Below are 27,898 nucleotides of genomic sequence, written 5' to 3' on the forward strand. Positions count from 1 at the left end.
GGGATAAACAATGAGGGCCCAGAATTTTATACGTGTGTGTGTGTAATTTAATTATGTATTTCGAGGGGGCTAGAGTTAGCAATACTCAAGGGTGGGGGAAATCATGATCTGATATTCAAAACAATCTTTTGATAGAAAAGAAAATGTCACAGAAAACAAAGTCTCTACATCCAAAAAACTGCTAAGGCAGGGAAAGAAGTTTAACCAAAAAAGGTGGTACATTTCTACAAGCTGTCTCAACTAAGAGGACCGACTACACAGTAAAATTAATCCATATAGCTGTAATTATGATGAGGGTAACAAGATCTCATGAATTCACAATTTCCATGGATCATTATGTAGTAAGAAGTGGACAATGTTTTGCCTTCTGTGATCACACTAAGGGAACCTAACTTCTCTCACATGAATCATATTGCAAAGGTGACTTTCAAATTTCCTGTGTGATTAAATCCAATTTAATCAATATTTACTAAGCACCTACCATGTGCAGGGAACTGTCCTCAGGACTGGGTGTGAAAGCAAACACAATGGACATAATTCTTGTCCTGGGTGTACAGTGGAGTGGTATCACAGGTCGTTTAACTCAAGAGCATGGATAAAGTGACTACTTGCATAGCACGGCAACATCTAGAGTGTTTTGCTCAATGAGCCCATAAGCCCATGAGCCCGCGAGAAGAGAGGGGCTGCCTGAACATGCCCTTCCTTCAGTGAGTCTCAGACCCCACGTGCTTCTCAGAGTACGTGCACCTGCCTGTTAAGAGTGCTTCTGCTGTTTAAAGATAAGTACTTCTTGTACATCATGACTTTTTAACACAGCCAGTGGTTTATCTGTTACCCAACCTCAGTCTGTTCCAGTGTCAGAGGAAAAATTGGGACATTTAAAGGTAATTTTGACTGTAGATGAATTTTCACCTCACACTATGACTCTAGAATCTAAGAAGCAATTCCATGAGCTAACTACCATGTGGTTAAGAGTCAGACCATCCGGTGTGATTCTCAGCTCCATTATTTAACCTGCTGGGTGATGTTAACCTCTCTGTACCTCCGTTACCTTATCAGTTACAACCAGGAAAATAAGAATATCTGCCCTCTTACGGTCATGGTGAAGATCAAATGAGAAAATGTGCATGACACAAAGCAGTGCTTACTGCATAGTAACTTGTCATTGTTGCTGTTAACACACATGCATCTAACTGCAATACAAGGCGGTGCACGATAAGAGATATACAGGAGGTAAAAAGTGCAGGAGTGCAGAAGAGCCCAAGTAAATCCCTTGGGAGGGTCTGGAGGGGAACTAAGAAGTTTTGATGAAGGAAGGAGTGGGTGGAGGGTGGAATGGGGATAGTGGGTGACCAAGAGCAACATGAATGGAGACACAGACAGCTGACTGTTCAAGGGCAATCCCAAGGAGTGACAAATATTGGAACTGGCTGCATGTGGGCATAGTTGTACAGGAAGTAGCAGAGTCCTCTTGGGACCCCAAAATAGGGAGTCTGGAACGCCAGGCCCAGAAGTCACGAATGTTGCAAGCGATGTGGGAGTCATCAAAGACACTCTGAGCAGAAGTGTCTCAGCTCCCCAGTGGAAGATAATTCAGTGTGGCGAGATGGACTGGAAAGGGGAGACCCATAGCAACGATACAAGTGAGGAGGCTAGGTGATGGCGAGGGCCCCAGGGGGAAGGGAAGGGGAGAAAATGACAAGAGCAACTGAGACAAGTCTGAGATGGAACATACCACCAAACTGTTGAAGCAAAGCTTTGGACAACTGTCAAACCGTGATTTGTAGACAACCTGACTCAGGCTTAATACTAAACTGGCAATACTGGAATAGAAATAAATTCTGGCAATGGCCTTCCTATAAGCCAAACCTGATCCCATAGCCATGAAGTGGCCAACACTATCCTATAAAGAGTCCAGTTCTATAGAAACTTTATAGCCACTACTCATGAAGCACTCCAGGCAGCATTCATCATATATGTATTAGTATAAATACATGTAGAAAAACTTTTCAAAAACAAAGACGTCAACGGGCTAAAGGAATGTTCTAACCCTTTATACTTCCATAGCAGTATTTCAATGGGCTCTTCACATATTTCACAAATGTTTCCAAGCTTTAGTTTCCAAATTAAAATGTATGCTAAATCCTTCTCTAAATCTGGGCTTTAAAAACGATGCCTTGTTTGAAGGAATGTGCATTTAATTACTATATCCCTGGGAGCTATGAATCTCTAGGAAATCGTCCAAAGATCTTTCTTAGTTTGATTCAAGTAATAAATATTCAAAAAGGGTGGGGTAAGCAGAACTACAGAGGAAGCCTTGAAGTGAACAATATGGGGCAAATTTTTGTTATTTAAATAACAACCTGCAGAGGAAGACTTAGCAATAACAATTTCCTTTTCATCATCCAGAGAATCTTCAAACTTAGCTTCTTTGCAGACTTACACAAGAAATTCATGTGAAAAGAAAATTCAACAGTGTACAAATGCTGATGGTCCCTATGTCACCATTTAGGAGAGACTTGCGAATTCAGACACACCAAATCTGAGAGGGCAAAGGCAGGCAATTATTTCTTCCTAGAAAAAAATTCATGAGGGGATTATTTCTGTACTTACCTAAAATATTCTCATGCCTCAGCATCACAGTGTTGTACAATTCTGTTTCCCTGAACCACGACTTCTCATCCCGGGAGGAGAAGATCTTCACAGCGACATTCTCCCCTTGCCAGCTGCCCCTCCACACCTCACCATACCTGCCTTTCCCTGTGGAAAGCAACACAGAGGTGACATTGGACAGTAGGACAGGACAGGTAGCCAGTGAACTTCGCGCTAGCAACTCTTAATCCCTCCCATGGAAAAACACAACTCAGGGGTATAAATACCACTACTTTTTGCCTGTAAAGACATCCAAAAATAAGGTGGAAACTGCCCCTCCCGGCCACCCTACTGTGCTATCAAATGAAACACTCTCAGAATCTGCATCTGTACAATGAGCTGGTAATTCCAAAGTTTACATTTACATTCCTCTGTGAAAAGGTATGAAATGCATATGGTTTGTAAAAGCACATGAAAGTTAGTAAAACTTAGACAATGGTACAGATTATTAGATTTCAACGTTGATGAAAGCCAAAAAGCGTGTATGGGGCTTAACTGAGTAACTTACTTGATTCCTTCCCTTAATAAAGGATCAACATAGGCATTTTCTAAGAGTCCAAATTTGTGAATTTACATATGCATTTATATTTTTCACAAAGGAGATCATTAAGTTTGAGATATGTGTTCTGAAGGATTAACACACACACGCACACACACACACACAGAACAATGCTGTGTAGGAGATCGACAGGCGGCCACTGTCATCCTTAAAGGATTTCTTGGCGGAGGATATATTTCAAAAGAGGATTTGCAAAGTCTTAAACACATAATCCCAGAACAGTCCTGATTTCTGACACTGGTCATGGGTGTTCGCTTGCAAGACAGTCCCTGTGATGCCACAAGTGGGTGACACTGAAAAGGCCACTTGGAGAAGACATTTTCAGAAAACGGTGACGAGCTGTGATCTGATCTGAGGAGTTCGTGCCCCCTCCTGCAGCCCCAGCACAACTGTCAGCTTGTCAACTACATTCTCCTGCTCCCGTTTTTCTCCTTAATGACAGGCAGGTGATCAGGGAGGTTGGGAGGACGAGGGAATTACCACGAGACTGTGGGGATCAACACGGGGTATGATCAAGGTGAAGACAGACGCGGCACCTAGAAAACGATGCAGCAGGAGATACGAGTTGCAGGGCAGCGGGGCTTTCCACCAAGGCAAGTGGCTGCTGCGAATCCCAGCTGGTAATAAGCTGCTGCGGCACCACCTGTATATACAGGAATGCAGCTCTCTGCTGGAAAACTAAGTCGCTGAGAACCCAAACATGGAGAGAGAAAGCATGTCTGTCCAGGAGATTATGTCTGGACATAATCAAAACTGCTCAAATCTAGATTCCCTTACGATAAGCAATGTCCCTACTAAATACCAGTGACTAATCCAAAAGAGCGTTAAATGAAGCCAGTAAGTGGTCTTTCATGGGCCACTGTCAAGTCACAAAAATAGTATCTAGTGCAGGATTAATTTGAATAAAGTCATAGCAATTGCCCAGCATTTGTAGTTTAAGATGAAGGCTAGTGCTAAGATCTACAAAATCGACTGCTACAAAAGGGAACGCTCATCTTTTCCTGCCTTTGGTTCCATTCTGTATCATTATTTGCCCTTTGTCCTCATATTCTCATTAGGAAGGAGAGAAAAATATCCCAGAGCATTGTGGACATTACTATACAGTTGCCTTAAATTCTATTTTTTTTAGAGGAAACAGAGATAGATGTCAGCGTAAGTAGACAGAATTGAAACAGAAACCTACTTAAATGGCTTTCAAAGGCTGTTAAGTTGTCAAATGCTTTTTGCAAATGCAACCTTATGCGGAAGTCCCTGAAAACAGAAGCAGAGCTGCCCAGAAGTCCTGGCCATGGAGACCCTAAAGGGGGGGTCCCTAAAGCACCTAAAATTTGGAAATTCATTGATCACCATCTGTAACAACTGATCTAGTTAGTCCAACTTCTCGTGTTTTTCAACCAAAAATGGTTAACATATTATCCAAACAGTTCATTACATATATTTTTATTCAAGCCTGTACTACATGAACACTAACTAGATGCTACTGAAAGGCATGGCTCTTTAGCACTGAACCAATAAAATGCTATAATTGAACATAAACTATTTCAAAAAATGCTGAAGAATATCTATACAACCGGAAACAGTATGCATTTTTAAAGGTGCAGTATTATTTTGCCCTTTGGACTCTGGGGTCCATCTCTGAGGACCGGTCATGAGGGCTGCTGCTCTGTGAATGGTGAGTGGCCATGGGACGGGAGGATGGGGGGTAATGTCCCCCTTCACTTCTTACCCCTACCCAGGCACCCTTGTTCATAAGCAAACAGGACGTTAGCTGGTACAAGAGGACAACTCTGGCTGTAAGCAGTGAGCACGCCGGGGGCTTTTCCATTTTTAGTTTCTCTACACACAGTCCGCCGTGGAGGAGAAGCATGAAGTTGGAGTTCAGAAACGGCTGCAGTAGCTACAGACGTAGAGAAAAGGCCACAGGCTCCTCCTGCTGGCCACCTGTGTGCCTGAAGGTGGCAGTCACTTTTCCTACCTCTGCCCACCACCCCCTTCCACTGCTGCATTTGGGGGTGTCCTGGTTTCCATGAAAACAGGAAGAAAAGTCAGAGGATAGCAGCCAAGTGGTGAAGGCAGCCTATGTTGGCTCGTCACCTCCCAAAAGCAAAAGATGATATGGCAAGAGCTGCAAAGCCAGCCCCCCAAAACTGGGAGAACCAGGAGAGTATGGAGATGTTTCTAATCCGTTATTGCTACTGTGGCCATCCCTGCATGCCATCTAAAGGAGAAATGAATGAAAACTGTCATGTGACTTGCAAATGCCCACCTCATAAATGTAAAACTAATAAAAATCAGGACTTTAAAAAAGAAAAGCATTTGCACCACCTTCCTAGAGGGCAATCCGGCAATATATAAGACAAGCCATAAAAAGTCACAAATTTTGACCCAGGAACCCCAATTCCTAGAAATTTATTCTGCGTACTCAAAAGAAGCAATGTGTGCAAAACATTTTTCAAACAGTATTGTTAAAGTTATCACGCAATAGACAATTACATAATCTTTAAAATACCTGTGATGTGTACAAATACATGAATATGTGTGTGAGCTTAAAACTGAAAACAGGGACAAATTATATACACACTATGATTATATCTCTATACAAATACGTTCCAATATGGGAAAAAATGTGAGAGACCACAGAGAAATGTACACAGCTCTTGTTTAAATAAAGCAGTTATGAAGGGTAGCTTTGGTACATTTATTTCATTTTTTTTTTAAGGCAGGGGAAGAGTGAGGAAGTATAAAATTGCAATAATCAAGTTGACTGTCCAAAAGCCGACTTACCTCAGATTCCCCAATGCCTATGGTCAGGAGCAGCCATGTTAGTTCATTTTCAAGCATTCCCAGCATCCTGAAGGGTCTACTTAAAACTGAAATCTTTTGGCTGGGCACTCTGTATCCTGCCTAGTGGATACTAGTTCTTTGACAAGAACTTCACCAAGTTCAAGTGCTCCAACACAAGTCACAGATTAGAGGCATACTACCCCATGGTTACCTCACATCTCCTGACGTTTAACAAGCAAGAGGCAACACGAAGCAGATTTTCCAAGGCCCATCCTACTTCTAGAACCACAGCACATAACCCGCAAAGAAAGGGAAAAAAGAATTACCAACACACTCCAGCAGTGTGATCTGACGGGCTACCGTTCTTTGTACCAGAAAAGGAAGACCAGAGCCGCTTCCCGACGTACACGAATGATCCAATAAATCCTGTGGTTCAAAACAAGGAGAAAGAGAAAGTATTGAGGAACTGCTCCCAGGTTAGAGTATGAGCGTGCACGTGGGTGTAACTTGCACGGAGGCAGCGGTCCTGGACACATGGCCTGTTCGTGTGCATGGAAAGCCCCACTGGAGGAAGAACTGGTTTTATTTCTTAGGAAAACCAGAAGCTAGCCCTTTCCCTAATATGGGATAGGTTTTCCTGAGGGATGAGTAGTCCTTTCTTGTATCCAGAGTTGTAGAAGAAAATATATAAAGAAAGAAGCTGAGTGGACAAAGTCAAAGATGTAAATTAATAAGTCCAAGATGCAGGGCTGAGCCCAAGGGGAAACAGTAGCTAGAACAGCAAGTGGAGCAAAAATCAAAGGCCTTCAAGTCCAAGAGCTGAGCAACATTGACCATATTCGGCCCTGCTCAGAATACCTATCAAAGGATGCACTTTAGTTGGCATGCCAAGGAACTCTAATAAGGAACAAACAAATTAGGAATAAGGACCAAATGGCTCTAATGTTGTTTGTCTTGTAAAGACTCCAATGGCCATCTGAGTCCTCAGACTGGTACACTCAAGCAGAGAAGGCTACCTGGATGGAGGTTGCTAGGTAGGTGGGGAACAAGAGTCACAAAATTAACACCACTATGACATTTCTCTTTTTTTTGTTAACAGTTGTCTACTTTTTTTAAAAAAAAAAATAATTTTTATTGAAAGACTCTTTAAATTCTATAGTGCTTTACAATTTTCAAAAGTTTCTCACACATGATTTCATATACTGTTATGTCATTCTTGATGTCAGTTACCCACAAAGCAGAGAGAAAAAATATGACTTTCATTGAAACATAAAACCATGCCCCAAATCTACTTCTAAAAATGAACACACTGCAAAAAAGATTCCCAATTAGTTCATTCATAAATTTTCCCTTCTTACTCTCAGTGCAAGCCAAGAAGCAGAAGCCTTTTTGAATCAGGAATGGATTATCTATAATAAACAATATTGTGCCCATGGTGATCGTGGGAAGGTTGCAGTAATGTTGATCTAACACTCCCCAAAGCTGTCCTTTCCCAAACATTTTAGCTGGCCTGTTACATTAATACATTGCCTTGTTTGAGTTTCATTGTCTCTTACTTACTCTGAGCACCACTGTGAAGTACTGTTGATCTGCAAAATTACCAAAATCTGAACATCTAAAGGAAGAAATTTAGAATCCTTAAAAGCCGCAAAATGGATATTCAACAAGAAACTGAATGTAGATGAAGTAGAGTTTCACATCTCCCTCTTTTGCTGTTCGTTTTTCTCTTTATTCATTCAATTTTTTTGAGAGAATAATTCTGAAATTACTATAAAACTAATGTGTTGTTTTTCCATAATGTACAATCCTGGTTCTAAACCTAGTTCATAGACTTCAGGGAGGGTGGAATCGACCAAAGACTAACAAACATCTACTTCAACTCTTGGATCCCAAGACTTATTTTTCAGTGTAGGAGAGCTGTTTAGTAAGGTACGCATTGCTGAGTCATATAAATGAGAATATCACTTAAATAAGCAAGTATGTAGACCAATAATGACAACTTGTTTTAAACAGTGTTGTTTACTGTGTCATTATATCGTGATATACTGTCATCTAAAACGGTTGAGTTGAGAAGACTATTTTAGCATATTTGAAAGCATTCTGCTTTCAAAATTATGGAAGCCATTTAAATAATAATTTACACTAGAGATTCCTATCAGTGCCCAATGTGATTAGTTATGTTAGCAGTTCTGAGGAACAAAGTTCTGACTACTGCTCAAGTTTTGTCAAGATTCAGCCTTGTATCGTCCTTGCTCCTAACTCAATGCACTCATTTAATTTGCCTTAAAACTTGAAACAAACTTCTAAGTACGCTCCTAAAGAAAAACTATATTTTTCTACTTTTTGAATGAAATGTCCTTATCTCCTCTTTTCCCAGTTTCACTGTAGCACAATTAAATAGGTAGGTAAAAGGAAGCTATACAAGGTTCCTTCCCCTTTTCTTACATACAAAAAAGTACACTTGACTGTGGCCCAGTGACGGGGAAGGCAGTAGGATGGGATATTCCCCAGCCGGTATCAGCCACCATCACATGTTTTAATAACTCGCCAAGGGGAGTAGTCCCGGTGTAGCACCTGAGCTACAGAGGCTGGTGAGGGCAGGTCTTCTCCAGCAAAAAGCCTTCACTGCAGAACTCCCAGACACTTTTAAGTTTGTCGTCTAGCACAACAAGACTTAATACAGATGATCTTACGTGATGGCATTAAATAACACTGAATCACATTAAAAGCTACCACCTTGGCCATCTTTCAATTCATCGGTCAACGACAAGGAGAGTCTCGATTTAGTACTGGCATGACTTTAACATCTTTCTAACACAAATCTTCACCTTTTTTAAGGGGGGCATCCGACTCAGCACAGTACCCCTATAGAAAGTTATTACTTTTCCTTTCGGCACTTGATGGTAACCTATTCAGTAGCATGCAATCCCTTTTCTCACTTAAAAGTTTAAAGGTGCTTTAAAAGTAACACTTGACAAACAATTTTAAAAAGTGAAAAAAGGAAGACAGTCGCTTTTTAATGTGATTTCATCATTTTAAAATGTGCAAAAGAGTAACTTTAAAATATACAAATACAATGGTTCCAAACCCTCTGCTAGGGTAGCTGCTAGCCATACGTTGACGCTGAGACAGTGAAATGTGGCGGATCTGAACCGATATGCGCTGTACGTATAAAATATACAGATTTGAAAATTTAGTTTAAAAAAAAAAGATGCAAAATATCTCATTAATAATTCTTTGGGCTTCCCTGGTGGCACAGTGGTTGAGAGTCTGCCTGCCAATGCAGGGGACACGGGTTCGAGCCCTGGTCTGGGAAGATCCCACGTGCCGCGGAGCAGCTGGGCCCGTGAGCCACAATTACTGAGCCTGCGCGTCTGGAGCCTGTGCTCCGCAAGGAGAGGCCGCGATAGTGAGAGGCCTGCACACCGCGATGAAGAGTGGTCCTCGCTTGCCACAACTAGAGAAAGCCCTCGCACAGAAACGAAGACCCAACACAGCCATAAATAAATAAAAAAACAAATACTAAAAAAAAAAAAAGTAAAAAATAATAATAATAATTCTTTAATTATATGTTGAAATGATAATAATTATATATGTTAGGTTAAGTATATTCTTAAAATTAATATCACCTGTGAGGTTTTTTTTAACGTTTTTTTAAGATGGCTACTAGAACATTTTAAATTACAGATGTGCCGCACGTGCATCTATTGCTATTGGACAGCACTGGTTTAACCAAATGAGTGCAGTCCACAAGGGGGCGGCACAGGAGCACGAAAGATTTAATAGCTGCTTTTTTGGATGTCAGGTTTTAAAAGTCTTAAATTACAGGGTGCTGAAATAATCTAGAAGGGAAAGTGATTTTTAATATTAAGCAAAAGGTGCTTTTTTTTGAAAGTGCTTTTACTGCTTAAAAATAGAGTAACTGAGTACCATAAATTCCAAGCCCTCCCCCACCATCAAAATTATAGGCAACCGTTGTCTGTCCCTGTCCCTTTACTCCCAAAAGAAAAATAACTACCAAGAATCGACTAAAATAAATCCACTCTCTCATTTAATGTAAATGTCTGTCTAAAATAAATGTTCTCACGTAGGGGAGACTAAACTCACACAGGGGTGCCGGCATATACTTGCTTAAGACGTAAGTGACCAGCAGCATGTGTGCACTCACTGTCCCATCACCAGTTACCGGTTAGCATTTCGTGCTTGAAATAAGAAAGCATCTTCAGCCATCTTTGTTATGCTTGGGGTCCCCTGGGGCCACAAACTCACTGCTAACGTGCTGTCTCCGACATTGGTGGTGATGAGCCCTTCGATGGTGCCATACTCCACATCTCTGGGGTTGAGGCGTTCTTGGTTACGCCTTTTAAATTTTCGGAGAGCAACTCCCAGCAGGCAAGCTAGAAGGCAGACTGCAAACACTACAGACAGAATGATGAGGCCAACCTCCAAGTGGAAATTCTGTGTTCCAGGAAAGGACTTCCCTGGAGATGGGAGAGAGAAGGGTAATTGGCTGTAAGGATCACTGTTTACTTATTATTTAGCATAACCAATGCCTAACAAGTAGCTCGCTCCTGATCCTGACCACATAGTCTCACAAGTCACAAAGTGTTGAAACTAAAAGACTTCCTAATACCTGGCCAACAGCCCAGTCATTTAACCATTATTCATTTAGGCACAATAGGAGTTTGAAAAAATTCCACTGAGAACCAATTTATTAATGCATCTATGTGAAAAGTGTTTTTAAAATATAAAGTACTATACAAATCTCTGATACTATCCTTATTAACCTGGATTTGATCTGTAAGGATGTTTTACCATCAAACCCTTACAGACAGACACTATGCTGTAATATTCCTATGAGAAAGTGCTATCTGAGTTAAGACCAAATTATCCAATCTGTGGTCTCTCTCGTCAATGTATCTTCGATGTCTACTGCTGAATTCTCATTGCTATTTTTACATCATGATTTCTGCCTAGGAACGTATTCATTCACCTGTTGTCTAACTCGCTTATTCAACATTCATTCACTCACTCAAAACGTTCTATCATTGATTCACTCACTCACCTAATCACTCATTCACTCTCTGGCTCAGACATTATTACATACCCTTTCAAACATTTGTGCATTCACTCGAATACTCACATGTCACTCGAGCAAATATTCACTTTGCCTGGTGAGTTAAATCAAAGTTTCTCAGTTGCATAGTGAAGGTCCATAATTAAAAGATCCCAAGGCAATAATCACCTCTGAATTTCAGACCCTTTCCTGACATCACGTCACCAAGCCCTGTTCTTCCCCACGTATGCCTTACTCTTTCCACGTCCCTGGACTCTTCAGCCATCCAATCTCAAGCCGAACTTCCTTTATAAATTTCTTTTAACTTTCCAAATCCAAATTAATCAACAACTTGGCACATGTCACTTGTATGATAAAGTGTAAAGCTAATTATGTACAGCATTAAATTATGAATATTGTGCCTCCTTAATTAAATCAGAAATTCCTTAAGAAAATAAACTCTGTGTTACAACTCTAATCTGGCAGAGTGTTCTGCAGATTAGAAACTTTTCATACTGCAGATATAATTTTTACGTAAATGCAGACATTTCTTCATGGTCCATCCACTCTATTAATAGCAATTTAACTCACAAGGTTTAAGAATTTATCCCATCAAGTACCCTTTTAGGTTTAACCATTAAATACTTGATCTCGCTTATAAAAACATCTCTTTTTATTAAAAAATCTCTTTTATTATTGAACCCTATTTGCTTATCAGACTTTAACCTTTTCTATATACTTTAAGGTCCTCACCATAACTTCAAAAATTATGAATTATGTAACATGATCTTGTATTAATTTTTTACATTTTTCTGTCTCCTCCCTTTCTGGCTGACATTTCTGGCCGTGGATGCTCTTAGTAGCCTCTCCTACCGTTTATTTCTTCTTTTGTGAGTGCAAAATTGATTAAGTATGTCTATTAAAAATGCAGCCTGCGCGACTGGAGCCTGTGCTCCGCAACAAGAGAGGCCGCGATAGTGAGAGGCCCGCGCACCGTGATGAAGAGTGGCCCCCACTTGCCACAACTAGAGAAAGCCCTCGCACAGAAACAAAGACCCAACACAGCCAATAAATAAATAAATAAATAAATAAATAAATAAATAAATAAAAGCTTTCATCATTAAAAAAAAATTATGATTTTAAAAAAAAAAACTGTACTATATATTAAGAGAGTAAATTTGGCTTGGACTGAGTCTACAAAGACCAAGGTACATTCATGTTTGTAGGGACTCTGAGATAGCAATTTAGGGCTCATTTTATGAGGAAACAGTTTCAGAGGAGGACTGAAATCCATATTGACTATAATACGGAGAAGATTCCACATAAACTACAAGGTTGATGTGAAATCTCACCCAGCTTCGAGTTTCGGTGACAGATTGCTGGGCATCAGATACAGGTTGTCTCCTTCCTCGTAAAGAAGGAAAGGTATTCCACTCAGACATCAGAGTCTTATGTTCCACTTTCCTCCCTACACGCTCAACATAGAGATGAGCATTTACGAAGCAGAACTGTTTCAGAAACTATGACATCACAGCTCCTTTCAGAAAAGGATGTCAGGAGCTGTTCACCTGCTCATGACCACCAAGAGAGATCTGGTCAGCCAAGCCATCCCCAAGGTAGACATCACCTTGCTCACTTTCCCGAAAACATCCATCCTCCTTGTAGATTCCAAAAGGCCACACCTTTCTCCTCCTCACCAGAGGGACTTCCCTTGTCACCCACTGTTGGAAGAGCAGGAGGAAAGCCTTGTGGCTACTTACATCTTTAACCCACACAGAATCAGGACAATACTAGCAAAAACCCTTGATCTAGAAATAGGAAAGTCCACGGGAACCTTTAGTGGGCAGCTGGGCCGTGATGTTCCTGTTACACCAGTCCCCTTGGCAGCACTCCACAGCTTGGCCAGGTGACGGCGGGGTCTTACAGGTCATCTTCCCCTGCTCATAGACCTGGAAGCAGCCTTTCTGGTAGACGTGGAAGCCATTGTTTATGCTCAGCGAGGAAAAGCACTGCTGGCCTTCACAGTGGTCCTCATTTCCACAGGAGAGGCCTTCACACACACACATGTAAAGTCTGGGGTTAACCTTGGGCTTCTCATCTGCAAAGGGAAGAGAGGAAGGAAAACAAAAAAATCACCGCATGGGTTTTAACCCCATTGGGGGAACGATACAGTCTCTCCAAGACCATTACAAACACGTTAACCGAAGTCAGGTGAAGTATCACCACTGGCCATGATTTCCATATTTCTGTTATCTTGTAACTCTCAGCTGACCAACCACCAAATAATAATCGCTTCTCAAGATATGAATGTGTTTATATAAGCTGGGTACTCTTAAGAATGGTTATCATCTGTCCACAGGTTTCTGAAAATGAACTTCTCCCACTGTGGTTTTCATGGTATCTCTGGTCTGATGGGCTCTCACATCCCGATTCTTGAACCAAAATAAAATGTTTTACCAGAACATAATGCTCATCACCTTTATTTTGTGTTTTAAAAAAAGGCTCCTAAATATATGGCAGCTGTTAATACCAGCTCCCGTGAGCTCCACACGAACCTCCATCAACTACTAATACAGGATTGCTGACGTTGCTGCCGTCACCTGTCTGCTTCAGAAATACATCAGTATAGTAAGAGTTCACAAGGATGCACAGTCTATACTTACATATCCATATTATCAATATTTTCAGCTAAACGTCTAGATTAATTTTTCAGTAGTAGAACACTGAAGTTTTTACATTAATTACGAGATTAAACACTGCTCAAACATTTTCAACTGGCAGAAACAAGTTGGCACCAATTATTGAGGGTGAGGGCACAAAAAGACAAAGGGAATAAAACAATGTTTGAACAGTAAGGTAACAGGTGGGACCAAAGGAATAGCCCACACAGGTGGTGGGTCCAAGGTGCAAGATGCATCATCAGTGAATCACACCTAACCAGACCTCCTAATTGCCTCTTTCTGAAAACACTCATTTGCAGTTTCATCTTTCAAATCACTCTTTCTTTTCCCCTCCTTTGTTAGAATAATTAGTTCAGACTTGCTGGTCCCAACAGTTTCCACCAGTGGGGAAGGAAAGTGAAGACAGAATGTAAACAGCCAAGTCCTAGAGTCCACTGATTAGCTTGATGAGACCACTTTCACCAAAGCACTGTTCATATAAAGAGAGTCAGCTTTCAAAACTCCCTCCGAAGGTCTACAGCACAGACAGGCTGCCTTCTAATCCCCGAACCCTCTGTAGCAGGTCTGTGAGAGAACTGCTTCTTTCTTAAAATAACAGGTTAGATGGCTGTGCTTTCAAGAGGAGACCTTAAGGTAAGGTCTTTGAAAATGTCAAGTTCATTTACACAGATTTGTGTGGGTGTGTGTAGAGGTGTGGGTTATCTCAAAAAGAGAAAAAGCATTCTTCATCTTTCTTCTTCCCTCTTCAAAGGAGTGAAAAATAGTTCACTGCCCACTGTAATGTGGGTGCCTTGTCCCACAGAGTAAGGGCATGCAGACACACAGACACAAGCCTTCTATTTATAATTGACTTGCTAGGTCTTTTGAAAACCACAAGGGGCTCATCCAAGAGCAAAGACATGCCCGAAAGCAGAAAATCCAAAATAGCCGCTGACAGTGTATGTATGTCACCAGACTCACCCCCGAGGATCAAGAGCCCGCAGACATTTTTAATGAGCAATAACTTTAATGAGCCAAGGGACAGTCTTTATTCCTCCCTGCCTAGAGAAATCCAAGAGAAATTCCAGCACCAATCTATTTCTATGAGGATGAGAAACATATATATCTGTTGACATAATCCAGCAAAAAGTTTACACTTGCCAAAAGCAAGTTGAAAGATAATATTTCTAGGGAGTCTAGACATGCTTGCCACTCTCAAATGGCACAAAGCTGGGCTGAGAGTTGCCAACTATGCTGCCCAACAGGTGATGATTCTTTGGAGGGAAACGGATGGGTGGGGTGAGCGGCAGAGTTAGTGGTGTCATATTGGTTTGTGATCACAGCAGCGAATTAAAAAGACTATATTCAAAAACTGCAGGGGCTTCCCTGGTGGCGCAGTGGTTGAGAATCTGCCTGCCAATGCAGGGGACACGGGTTAGAGCCCTGGTCTGGGAAGATCCCACATGCCGCGGGGCAACTAGGCCCGTGAGCCACAATTACCGAGCCTGCGTGTCTGGAGCCTGTGCTCCGCAACAAGAGAGGCCGCGATAGTGAGAGGCCCGCGCACCGCGATGAAGACTGGCCCCCACCTGCCGCAACTAGAGAAAGGCCTCGCACAGAAACGAAGACCCAACACAGCCATAAATAAATAAATAAATAAATAAATAAATTAATTAATTAATTAATTAATTTTTTTAAAAACTGGGCAATAAGGCAATTTATGTAAATTTGAAACACAAACATGTATTTCAAAACCCTAAATAATTTTTAAAGGTCATTGATATCCAAAAATACATACTTAACACATTAAGGAGGTTGTACCTATTGATGCTGGGTTGGGGAGGTGGGGTTAGTGTTAGGATGAAGGGGTAAAGTGAGAATAATATAGGAGAGGAGCTGATCACAGGCTGATAATGAACTGAGGAGTAGGAATCACTCCCTCGCTGCACCTACGGTCCCCCAGGAACAACAGCAAACAGTAACTGTAGACCATACAGGGTTCACTCATCACTGATCCTATGGGAATGGATGGTCCAGGGTACCAAAGAATTAATGACACTCTGTGGTTCAAATAAAAAATCGTCAATTAAAAAAAATAAAATAACAACAATAATAATTTCCCTGGTGTGCCCTCAGAGTGAACTCTGCTCTTAAAGCTCCAGCCCAAACTGAACTCTAGGTGCATAGGTGCAAGAGGCCTACTGCCTTTCCAAGGTCTCTAGCTTTTGAAAGGATGTGGGGACTGTCTGACAGATGTTTAAACTGCAGCCTAGAGAATTTTGCCAGAACTGAGCAGCCTCAAGTAAATACCATCTTTAGTAAGATTCAACCCACTACAGGGAACTCTGCAGTGCACCCAGGCGTAATGAGGTATAGATCTTAATCAGATCTCATCCTGTGGGGTCCTAAACGAAGTCGAAAACCAAGGTTTTCATATCTTCCCCACCACAATCAGGAAAAAGGGAAAAAGAGGAAGAAAGACAGCTCAGTAATATGTAATAATTAACTCAATCCCTGCTATGGAGGGACCATAAGCCCAGTTCAGCAGTTAGCAAACGGGAAAGTACAAAACCTTCAACAACTTCGCTTCCTATTTTGCTTTTCACCAACATTTAATCTTCTTGAATTTGTATATTCCCATATAACTGATTAGCAGAGCCCTTCGTGAATCAATTCTTTTATATACAGCCAGATATAAATGAAGACCCTAAATTCACGAGAATGACCCCATACACCCATGCACATGTCTGCACGTACGCACACACTTCAGTTAAACGCCACTTTGGCAATTTCATCCGACAGAGTGGATTAGTCGAAGAGATGCCAAAAGGATTTTCTAAGCTAGGATTACTAATTCAACAAAGCAGGTTAAAAGCAAGGTAGTAACATTTTCAGATCTTAATATCCACAAGTCTAAGGAACACGGCAGGCCCCCCAAATGCCTATGACTCACTGTTTTGGTCTTGTTAAAATTTAGGCATAACCATAGCATGTGTGGGCCTGTGATAGCTTATTTGGGGTAGCCTGGTGGGTCGGGGAGGTGTGAGAATTATCACAAAGCTTTTTTAGGGCCCCAAGCAAGGGTCTGTGGACCTCTAATCTCTCAGACCAGGATATAAATACTCTACACATCAGGGAACGCCGAGGAAGGATAATCACCTTCTGTGACTGATTTTCGACAGTCCAGCCAGGAAGCACCACATCTGATATGAAGCATTTTACACTTGCCTGTGCTAATAACTAGGAAGTGCCCTGGCAGAAGGCAGCCAGTCTACTCTACCTAATTGACACTCATTTAAATAATGCAGTAACTGAAACATCAAGCCAGAGGTATTCCCTGTGTGCTGAGCTCACCCACACTGTCTGTTCTAAAGGCACCTCCCGGCAGTACTCAGTGGCCTAGCTGGCACCCTGTGCCCTCTGCAACCCCAGAACCAGGCCCGTGTGAACACACTCGCACCCCGCCTCTGGCTGGGAGCAGCAGGGAGTCCTCGGCACCACCGGGAAGGAGCCAGGGCTGGCTCCGCAGCCAGAGGTACAGGCGCGGAATCCCAGGGGTTCACCGCAGCCAAAACTTTTAAAAGATTTTTCTTGTTCTGGGCGATACTCACGCGCTCACCATCTGGACACCCCTACCCTCACAGCCTAATCCTAAACTGGCAGAGGAAGAGGCAGAGCAGAGAGCATCGAGGACTTTTTAAGACTGTCCACAGTTTGGGATAATCTCGTGCCTCGTAGTAAATGTACCCGCATTGAAGTCTTAAGTGGGACTGGAGCAATCTGGGCGCAAGCTACAAACGGCTCTCCATGCTCTCCCGCCCACCTGCCCAGTCGTGCACTCCAGAATACTCTAAGGCATCTAAACTGATTATCATTCTAAATGGTGAACAAAACCCCATGTTTCCCACTAAAGTCCTTGACAGAAAAGACAAATGAGAAAATGGTCCAAGTCAACCAGCCTGTAGCCGTGATCCCAGGAGTCAGCAAAAGAAACAGGCTGAATCTCTTGTAGGCTCAACTCAAAGCAGCACAAATAATAGGCAGTTATTAGACTACTGCTATAAAAGTCCAATAGCTCAGAACTTTACAGGCTAAAAAAGGAACCCCAAACATCCCTGGACTCTTTCCAACAGCATAAACGATTCATTCATTTGAAATGACAGCTTATATTAGGCTCATAGATATGGGAGTCCTTCCATCAGCTCCTAATCCGAGAGTGCAGTGTGGCACCTCTCCAGAATCTGAAAGCATTTGAGATCTCTGGCATTAAACAAAGGCTTACGGAAGGATTTTGCAATGCCAGGTATCACTGCCAGCAAGCCTGCTCCTAAGACGGAAACACAAAGGTCTGTCCGGAATGCCTAGTGAAGGGCATTTGATGGCCTGGCAAGAAGGCAGGCTATACGCCCAGAAATAAAAGACACCCAAGTACCTAAATGCTCTCATTATAATAAAACACCCACTTAGAGAAACCAAAAATTTTTTTTTTTTCCTGATCAGAGAAATTGATGCTTGGTAAAGCTGTAAAAGCCAAGAAGCAAATACGTTCCAGGAGTTAAGAGAGAGAATAGAGGCATTTGAATAGGATCACATACAAATTAGAATAATGACAACAAAAAATGACGGTAGGGTTTCCACGATTTTGAACTCGTGACGCCTCCACTCCAGATGTGTTCTTCCTCCAGTGTTCCCCCACTGAGCTGACCAGACTCACCCCCACTCAGATGAACAAGCTTGATTCCATGACCCTAAAAAAGGAGATACAGAGAATTCCCTGACAGTCCAGTGGTTAGGACTCGATGCTTTCCCTGCCGTGGCCCAGGTTCAATCCCTGGTCAGGGGAGTAAGATCCCTCAAGCTGCGCAAGCTGCCAAAAAAAAAAAAAAAAAAGGGACACACAGTGGTCACCCCGGCCTGCAAAAGCCCTGGTTGACCTGCTTTCTGCCTCTTCAGCTTCCCCTCAGATCCCCTCAGTTCTGGGAAGGGCTCCTCCTGCTTCAGGAGCTCAGGTCTGTTAGGTTGTGGCATTCCCTCCACGTGGGATGCCGCCTCCCTCCCTGCCGACGCTCCCATCCACCCAGTGAGCGCCCATCTTCCCCTCAGATCTCACCTCACCTGTTGCCTCCTCAGGGAAGCGTTTGTTCACGCACGCAAACGTAAAGCAGGAGCCGCCTGTCTGCGCTCACATACGTGTGTCTGCACGGCTGCTGACCGCCCGAGTCTTCCCCGCAGACTGTGAGCCCCGTGAGGGGAGGAACTGAGCCTGCTTTGCTCACGGAGCCTGTTATGCTCCCCACCGCCGCCTCAGCACTTGGCAGGAGGACAAGCCTGATGAGCGTTTTGTTTCAGAATGAATTTTCTCTTCACAGACAGGATTTAGAGGTGGGAAGAGACATGATGCTGGTTTTCAGAGAAGACTGAGCCTATAAAGTCTTTAAATGTCAGCAGAGATCTTCAGGCAAGGCTTAGTCACCGAGCCAGCGTGTCTGTGCAAACCCCTTCTCCCTACAGGAGCTCGCCACAGCGTCACACCTGCTCACCTCCTCGGGCTTACAAGTGTGGAAAATTAGTACTTTCTGTGGTGTGGTAGGTTTTGTGTTTGCTTGTTTGTGTGTTGGAAGAAAGAGGTAAAATGCAAGAGTTCCAAAAACAAGGCATAATTTAATACAGCAATAGAACAGCAAGGCTTTTATGGGAGGTCCTTCCTTGGATGGCTGATTTGAGGACTTTGGGCTACTAGGATGTTACGGTGATGAGGACGACCAAAACACAACGAGCGCCTTGGCTTCAGCCAGTTTAGGGAGGTCCTGCAGGACTTGCCTGCTCAGCAGGGAGAAAGAGGCCCCTGGTCTCTGCCGCCCTTTTTCTCCTATCAGTGAAAACAATGGCATTTTCAGCAGGGAGTGAGGAAGAGTGAATTACATCATTTTCCCCTTCTTGCTTTGCTGAAGGTGATAAGGATTCCTAAGTCACCCTGCATTTGAACTGCTGAAGCTGAGAGGGGGGGAAAAAAAAAAAAAAGAATTCCATCTGTTTATTTTGTGGCTGGGCTGACTCCTGGTCTCTGAAATAATCCCTGTAAGTTAAGCCGATTGCAGCAGCCTCACCTTCTATTTCAAAGCCAAAAACTCAGTCTGTGTTTAAATGACTAACAAGTTAAAGAGCACTGTGGGGTATGACGTAAGACGAGGCTGCTCTGTCTCTTCCATGCTTTTTATGACTCCCTGAACATAGCAAAGACGTGGCTTTAACACATGTGCCATGTCTGTGAAGCGACTCCTTCATCAGGGGGACATAAGGACCCCTTTCTTCATTTTGTCTTCAAACTTCTCGAATCGTCGCTTCAGACAAACAGATGATTACGAGGCCTAATGAAAAGCACCCCACCGCAGCCCACCCCACACGGTACTGACAATTCTTGCATCTGAGTGAAGCTCTACTTGTTGGGAGAGTAACAGAGAGGACCACAGACTGAAGAAGGGGAAGAAAGCTGAGGAAGTATAAACATTTCAGAGAAGTCATTCCTTGTTCAGATTCAGGAGAGCCAGTGATGTGGTACCATCTACAGCATGTCTTAGGCTAGAAGCTCCGATCACAGTGTGGGAAAAGGTGTTCCTGACTCTTTCTGGTTGTCTCCCCCTCCTCCCGGGGTATCTGGGGAGTGCACAGCTGCTCCAGCAAGGGTTTCCTACCCAGGCTCTGCACTGAAAATTCTGGTTTCACAGGACACCCTCAACGAGGGCTCTACACGGGAACGCACAGCAGAGAAGGCCCAGCTCGCACTTCTGTTTCTCCTCCACTGCCCTACGTGACGTTTTTCTCTGGGAATCAGGGACAGAACCTCCAAGGCTGCCAACCTTTGCTCTGCTTACCCTCCGCCAGCCGCCACCACATCCCCACACCCTTTCCGGAAGCTTTCAAATCACAGAGATAAACCCTTCAAAAGATGGGCACGGCTCCAATTTGTTAACAACAGCCTTAGAATGCCAGCCTCTAGGCATCGTGGCACCCAGAGCTCAAGGCGAAAATGTCTAGAATTAGTTAAATTCAGCTAAATTCTTCCTCTCTAGCTCCCTACCCTACCCCATCCCAGAGAAGAGCGCAGAGGGAACAAGGTAATTTCTAGACTATTTTCTTTCCAGCCCAAATGAAGCCAAAGAGATCAAGATATCCAAGGGTGAAAAACTAGGGCAGAGCCCAAGCCTCTGATATTGCTGCTTCCCTATCTCCCAATTTCCCAGTCATGTCCCAAGGCCCTACCGGGTCCAGATCTCCATGAAAGGTCAAAGAAAGAAGGAATCCCATGTCTTCAGTCCCATGAATACACGCCTTGTGCATCTGTATTCCAGCCTTTATAACTTGATCTTTGTCTTGCCTATCTTCTTTACCCCATCAGTCTAATTAATATGGTTCCCAAGAATTCATTAACTCCCAAATTCAACACGCTTAAGATTGGCTTCCTCATCCGAGACTAAAGATCCTACAGTCACCATAAGACAGTTGAGTGTAGGTCATTTTGAGCTTATTCTTTTTCACCCCGGAGCCCACACAAAGGCTCCGGGTGCCTACACTCAAGGTAGAAACAGAAAGACTTTCTTCAGAATTCTGTGAACCAGAACTGGCTTTTTAAACACACATGCCCTCCCCCCACGCCCCAGTCTCTGTGGCACAGCACACCATTCCCAGCTTCCACAATAATCTTGGACCTTGGCAGAAAGAAAGGCAGCTAAATCTGAGACGTGTCACGAGGCCACTGGCTGAGGGGCAAGAAATCTAAACACAAAGCGAGGCGAGAGCAACAGGCCAGAGTTTCCACAGACTCCCTTTTGGCTCCTGTGGCTGCAGAGCACTGACGGCCTAAAGATAACCCAAGACTCTAAGAAGGGTCACTTTTAAATAGTAGCTTGAGTACCACCAGTCACTTCAGAAGTATTTCCTTCCAGAGCCTGCTTCCATCCACATCGGCGTGCCAAGCCTGCCCAACGATGGCAAGCCCGCAGCAGAGATGAAAGCCCAGAAGGACGTGGAAAGAGTCCCAAAGGGAAACAGACAGCTCCTAACATGTTGATTCTGTTCTGTGCCCACATTTGGACTGCTGAGAAAGAATGATCTAGCAAAGAGGCACCTTGTGGAAGTGATCTACTGACAGTCACTGGGGATTAGAGAGCAGGTAGAAAATCAAACAAAATAGTTTTAACTCAACGCCTCCCCTCTCCAAAAGTGAGGCAGGGCACACCACGATGGCTACCGTATAGGAGTGTTTGAGGAAAACCTTTCCGTCCAAGAGAAAACGTATACCTCTCAGTCTGTTTGTCGGACCCCAGTTTGGCTGAGCACAGAGAACGGTATGACGTCTTCAGCACATACTGCGCATATGCAAGCACGGTGGCCACCCGCTAACCACAGAAGTGCCCAGTGGAACTGCTCAGGGGAGCCTGCTGCTTTTTCGTTTCCTTTTACGCCAGGGCCGAAGTTCCCAGGATCTTCCTAAGAACCCCTGAGATCCGCTCAGCCCCTCACCTATCCACCCTGGGAGCCCACACTGTCCCAAATGGCCGTCGGCCAGGGGCTGGTCTACAAGGGACAGGTGTGCAGTGGGCTATTTTCAGTTGCTATCTGCTCAGACGCGAGCTGCACATGCTCAGTAGGCAGGCAAGTTTTGGTTGCCTTTCAAACTCCGGGCAGCCAGGAGACATGCACCTTTCACAGCTGCCCGGGCAACCAGCTGCCCAGTCCTCTTCCCAGGACGGGGGCAATGAAAACAGCGCAACCTGGCCTGCCACCATGCCGGCGAGCAAGCTGCACCTCTCATGTCACTGCCCGGGTTATTCTGAGCTGGGCTTATTGACACTCCATGGCAACACAGGAACAAAGGACCAGCTAGAGGGATTTAAATGTCTTGCAAAAGTTGCTAGGAAAGTCAGCAGCTCAGCCTTCTGTTTACATAACAGAAATTAGTATTGGATTATTGTCGTTCGCTGCTGCTGTTTTTATTTGTGAGCTACCTGCAACAAAGGTCTTCTCTTGGAACTAAGGGTTTTGTTTTTGTTTTGTTTTTGTTTGGTTGGCCACCATCAAGTTGCTATAGTTGGGATGCCTTTGAAAAGGCAGCATGTGGGCCTGTCTGCCCCGACCCTGCAGGAGGACTAGTTTTTCCCGTCCCTTCACCTCTAATCTTGCTGTAGCCTGCGATCCACTTCTACCACAAAATTCTTTCAAGGCACACAAAGTGCATCTAATTAATCTTTCAATAGCTCTCACTGCCCTCAGGATCGAAGACAAACGCCTCATGCACAAGGCCCTGCCAGGCTTGTAGGGCCTCAAATCTCAACCCGAATGCCTTCTGGAGGCTGCTCTGGCCACGCTGGACCACCCAGGTGGTGACCTGTATCCCCCCACTTCTCTGGGCTTGGCCCTTCCCCTGCCTAAAAAGTCCTTCTCAGTCCTTCCTTTGCTGGTCGAATGCCTGTTCATCCTCCCAAACCCTGCCTGTCCCCAGTCCCAGCCTGGTGTGCCATGAAGGCCCTTCCGGCCAACACCCCTAGTGCTGTGCTGTAACCTTTGTCTCCTCCAACTAGACTGTGACTCTTTGACAGCAAAAACCCCTTCTAGGTATGCTGACATCACCAGTGCCTACCCCGTGCGCTCATGGTAATTTATCAACTGCAAGAATGTAAGATTGTCTTATCACTGATTCTCTTTTCCCAAACTTGGAATAAATTCTTTGAAAGGATGGTGTGCTTTCTTACCCTGTCCTCAGCCCAGATAAGTTCCTGGGTCTCTTATTACCTTTTCTGTATTATGATAATTATTTATTCATTCATTTGTCAAATATTCACTGAGCACCAAATACATGCCAGGCACTGTCTTAGACACTAGAGAGAAAACACCACCACCAGGTCCTGGCCTCTCTCACCCTAGGTCTCACTTTGCATGGTTGACTGCTCACCACCACCCTGTTACTGCTAAGCATGGCTCTGCGGTAGCGGCTCTTGAGAGCTGAGGGAACCCACATACAGAAACACGGTAAAAAGGAAGAAGGCAGCTCACGATGGTGTCTGACTCTGTCTCTCTCCTGAGAAAGGCTTGATTCCTATGCATGGCCAAGAGCCTTCCTTTCAGAAGACACTCTGATTAGCAACACCATTGAATTATCAAAAATTACCCTAACCCTTTGCGCAAAACTGACAGCATGAAGCATATGAACTAGGACATAATGTTAAAGATAAACACTGTGTAACTCTGCATGGCATCCTGCAGCATTACATACATCACAGGAGCCAAAGTTTAAACTGGACTGTTGGGTTTTTTTTCCTTTCTCTATCTATTCCTTATAGCTTTACCGAATGGGTGTGATTTTTTTTTCATTTATATTGGCTTAGTGTAAATACCAGAATTCAGAAGATAAACAAATGCAGCAAATAATAAATAAAAGAGGCTACTCCCTGCTCCAAATCACCGTTTGAATAAAAAATATAAGCAGATGGGGGCTTCCCTGGTGGCGCAGTGGTTGAGAATCTGCCTGCTAATGCAGGGGACGCGGGTTCGAGCCCTGGTCTGGGAAGATCCCACATGCCGCGGAGCAACTAGGCCCGTGAGCCACAACTACTGAGCCTGCGCGTCTGGAGCCTGTGCTCCGCAACAAGAGAGGCCACGACAGTGAGAGGCCCGTGCACCGCGATGAAGAGTGGCCCCCGCTCGCCACAACTAGAGAAAGCCCTCGCACAGAAACGAAGACCCAACACAGCCAAAAATAAATAAATTAATTAATTAATTTAAAAAAATATATATATAAGCAGAGGTTTTTGTTCTTGCTTTAAGGTGAATTTCACCACCCCCTTCCAAGAGGAATTTCTCATTCTGCCTCCTATTTCTTCTCTCCTTCCCACATGCCCCAAATATACATATCCTCAGAAAGTCCATGTTCCCCTCTAACCCATAACAAAGAATTAGATGCAGCATTACCGTGGATCTAGGAAACACCCAGCTCTGCAGAGCTCAGATTCAGCTGATTAGAATCAGGCAGCAGCTGTTCCAGTGTTATGACCACGGCTGAGAAGGCACATATGTAAACTTCCCTCTTCCTGTCAAATCACTGGCTTGCAGAGAGAGGATGGTCAGGCTACATGAAGTCGCAAAAATAAATATATAAATAAATAAATAAATTTTTAAAAGGTCTGGGCCAGCTTTGCTGGAGACTATCTGGGTTAGCTGTCAGAGCTTTCACCTGAGGGCAGCCAGGACTTCCCAGCAGCGAGCTCTTGGGAGCAGACTGGAGGTGTCTTTCTTAAACTGTGGGTTATGACCCATCTGTGGGTAGCGAAATTGATTTACTGGTTCAAGACAAGGTTTCTTTCTTTCTTTCTAAATGAAATAAAACTGAATAGAATAAAAAAGAGAAGAAGCAGGAGTACATTAGCACAGTAAGAGTAATCACTCTTTCATGAAATTTTCTTTTCAGATGCATGCGGGTCATACTCCAAAATGTTTCTAAATGTAGATGCACTGGGTCTAACTCTAAAATGTTTCTTACTGTGAGTCACAGTGAAAATTTTGAAGGCTGCCCTGCCCTGTGTCTTACACTATCTTGGAATCGACATGAGTTCTGAGTAATTATGACTATTTCATATAACCATTATCTATGGAAGCTTGCCTGAGGTCATGCTGGGCTACAGAGGGAAGTTCTGGAGGACAGTTGGTAATGTTTGGGAATTACAAATTAATTTTTAAAATTTTTTATTGAAGTATAGTTGATTTACAATGTTGTGTTAGTTTCTGGTATCCAGCAAAGTGATTCAGTTATACATACATTATATTCTTTTTCATATTCTTTTTCTATTATGGTTTATTATAGGATATTGAATATATATACAGTAGAACCTTGTTGTTTATCTATTTTATATATAGTAGTTTGTATCTGCTAATCCCACACTCCTAATTTATCCCTCCCTCACCCCCTTTCCCCTTTGGTAACCATAAGTTTGTTTTCTACGTCTTGAGTCTACAAATTAATTTTTAAATGTTTTGTTTTCCTTGGTGTTTACTTTTCAAGAGCAAAAGTAGCACACATGCCATCCCTACAAATCTCCTGCTTCACCAGTTTTTCCATAAAGAGGAGATGGCATCCACCCTCTCCCCCTTGAGACCGATCTTTATAAAACAGAAGCTTAGAAGCTATTGCACTGCCCACTCACTGTTGACCACAAGGAAACCATTTAATGAGCTAGGGCCTTGGATTTGTTTTCCCATCCGTTCAATATTTGACTCTGATTGAATTTTTAGAGTCCTCTCCACACCCTACCACTAACTCCTCTCATATAAATGCATTGAATATGAACATTTTATAATGTTCACTGGGAAAAAAAAAATTGGATGTGGCTTTAGTTTAACTACCCACAGCTGAAACAAACATTCCCCAGAAAGGAAAAGCTGAAAGGAAGCTTTGTCACAGCTCACCTTGCATCAATAATATACTCAGTCTGTTAGGTGAGAAAATGTGACAATAAAGAAGCAGTATCTTAAAAGTGTACAGCTTCACCTGATATTTACATTTTAGGTCCTCATAGTGCTCAGTACATCTCATCTCAAGAGCTCAGTACATCTCATCTCTCTCCCCAACAAATCTCTCACATGATGATGTGTCAATGAAAAAGATTTGATTCTGAACAAAAGGGATAAATTATAGTAATGAGAAATGAGAGCAACAAATTTAATACTGAGACATTTCTCTTACATTCATTCACCCCTTCACGAACTTCCTGAATTCTCAATAATGAGAAATTCAAAGAAAGGCTTATTCTATTCTTCACCCCCAGTGGCAAAGAGGGGCACCTTTGTGGACCCTAACAAAAAGTCTATTGAAGTGATCTCCTTCCTTCTCTCATTGGGTAATTGGGCTGGAAAGTCTGAGTAGTGATGGCTTTGGAAATATAAAATCAAGTCAACCCACAAAATAATTTAGTACTTAGCAATCTTCTCTCTTCTCTAAGACAGGCCAAAATCTCTTGCAACGAAACTCCGCAAAAGTCCAGCCTTCCTTGCTGCAATAAAATCTAACTATGGCTTGCAAATTTAATAAAATGTGGGTCATCTTAGCTTTGAAATATTTTTGAAGAAGCAGTATTCCACTTTAAGTTATTTGTGTCATGGTCGTCCCTGCAAATGCTCACAGGGACAAAGGTAAAACCAAACAAGCAGGTTCTGGAACAAAAATGGACTTCTCCCGGGTGGCATAATAGCAGTATTAGAGCATGATTAGTCTTATTAATGGGAAGGAAAAGGAAGGATATACGGGTAATTAGGGCTCAAGTGCTCTTCTCTGTGAGAGCAAATAAAAATCTTCCTGCAGCTGGAGTTGTATATATAATGAACATGAAAAATGAATATTGGTATGAGAGAGAAATAAAAAACACAAACCCAGGTAAAAGGGATTCATCATTTGCTACTGGAAGCTCTCACCTCAGCCTCTCAAACGGACTGGATTGAGCTGGATTCTAGATGTACCAGATGTAACATGAATGTGGGTGTAGCTAATTTAGGGTACCAAAAAATACAAAATTCTGAAGAAGACCGATAATGACTGAAACTCTTGAATACCAATCCTCAAAGTATAACACACCTTTTGTTGGCTGTATAATCTTAAGCAAGAGTTTAAACCAGTTCAAAAGCACATCCCCACTAACCTATCTCATTAGGGTAATGATGAGGATTATGGGAAATAACGAACATAAAACAGCCCAACATTGGGCACATATTAACCACTCAATAAATATTACCTATAAATCATCAAAGAGATAGTTCTAGTAAGCAGTATTTTCCAAACTTACTGGGTCTTTTTGGCCCCAGAGCATTTAGAATTCCACAGCAATTGAGAAATGTTCTAAAGTACACTCATACTAGTCCAAACTCTGCCAAAAGTACTCTTTGGGACTTCTTATTTGACATGTTAACACTGTATCTAATCAATATTTAAAAGACATCTGGGAGTAATTGGGGAGACAAAGGGAAAGAAGCTTTCTGGTTTTTTGTTTGTTTTTAATAGACTAAGAGGAGTACAATACCCAACAAAATATATTAGAACAAAATCTCTATGACTTTCTTATTTATGCACCAAGAATGCCATTAGCGCCATTGAAGCCCAATTAATAAGGTGCCATAGCTGCTCTGCAAACATGAAACCTGGGTCTG

The 27,898-nt window shown here is 43.0% G+C and overlaps 1 protein-coding gene across 5 annotated transcripts in view; it reads right to left on the bottom strand.

The window, feature by feature from the left end:
* ACVR1 (activin A receptor type 1) overlaps nucleotides 1–27,898 on the bottom strand; it is a 125,274-nt gene that overhangs the window by 23,734 nt on the left and 73,642 nt on the right. For all 5 annotated transcript variants that reach the window (XM_036858193.1, XM_036858194.1, XM_036858195.1 and 2 more), the window contains 4 exons: nucleotides 12,886–13,149; nucleotides 10,265–10,476; nucleotides 6,322–6,421; nucleotides 2,614–2,760 (listed from right to left, as the gene is read on the bottom strand). In XM_036858193.1, the coding sequence (XP_036714088.1) occupies nucleotides 2,614–2,760; nucleotides 6,322–6,421; nucleotides 10,265–10,476; nucleotides 12,886–13,149 (723 nt within the window). The remainder of the gene's footprint in view (nucleotides 1–2,613; nucleotides 2,761–6,321; nucleotides 6,422–10,264; nucleotides 10,477–12,885; nucleotides 13,150–27,898) is intronic.

The sequence above is a fragment of the Balaenoptera musculus genome, chromosome 7, assembly GCF_009873245.2.
Source record: "Balaenoptera musculus isolate JJ_BM4_2016_0621 chromosome 7, mBalMus1.pri.v3, whole genome shotgun sequence".
Taxonomy (NCBI): domain Eukaryota; kingdom Metazoa; phylum Chordata; class Mammalia; order Artiodactyla; family Balaenopteridae; genus Balaenoptera; species Balaenoptera musculus.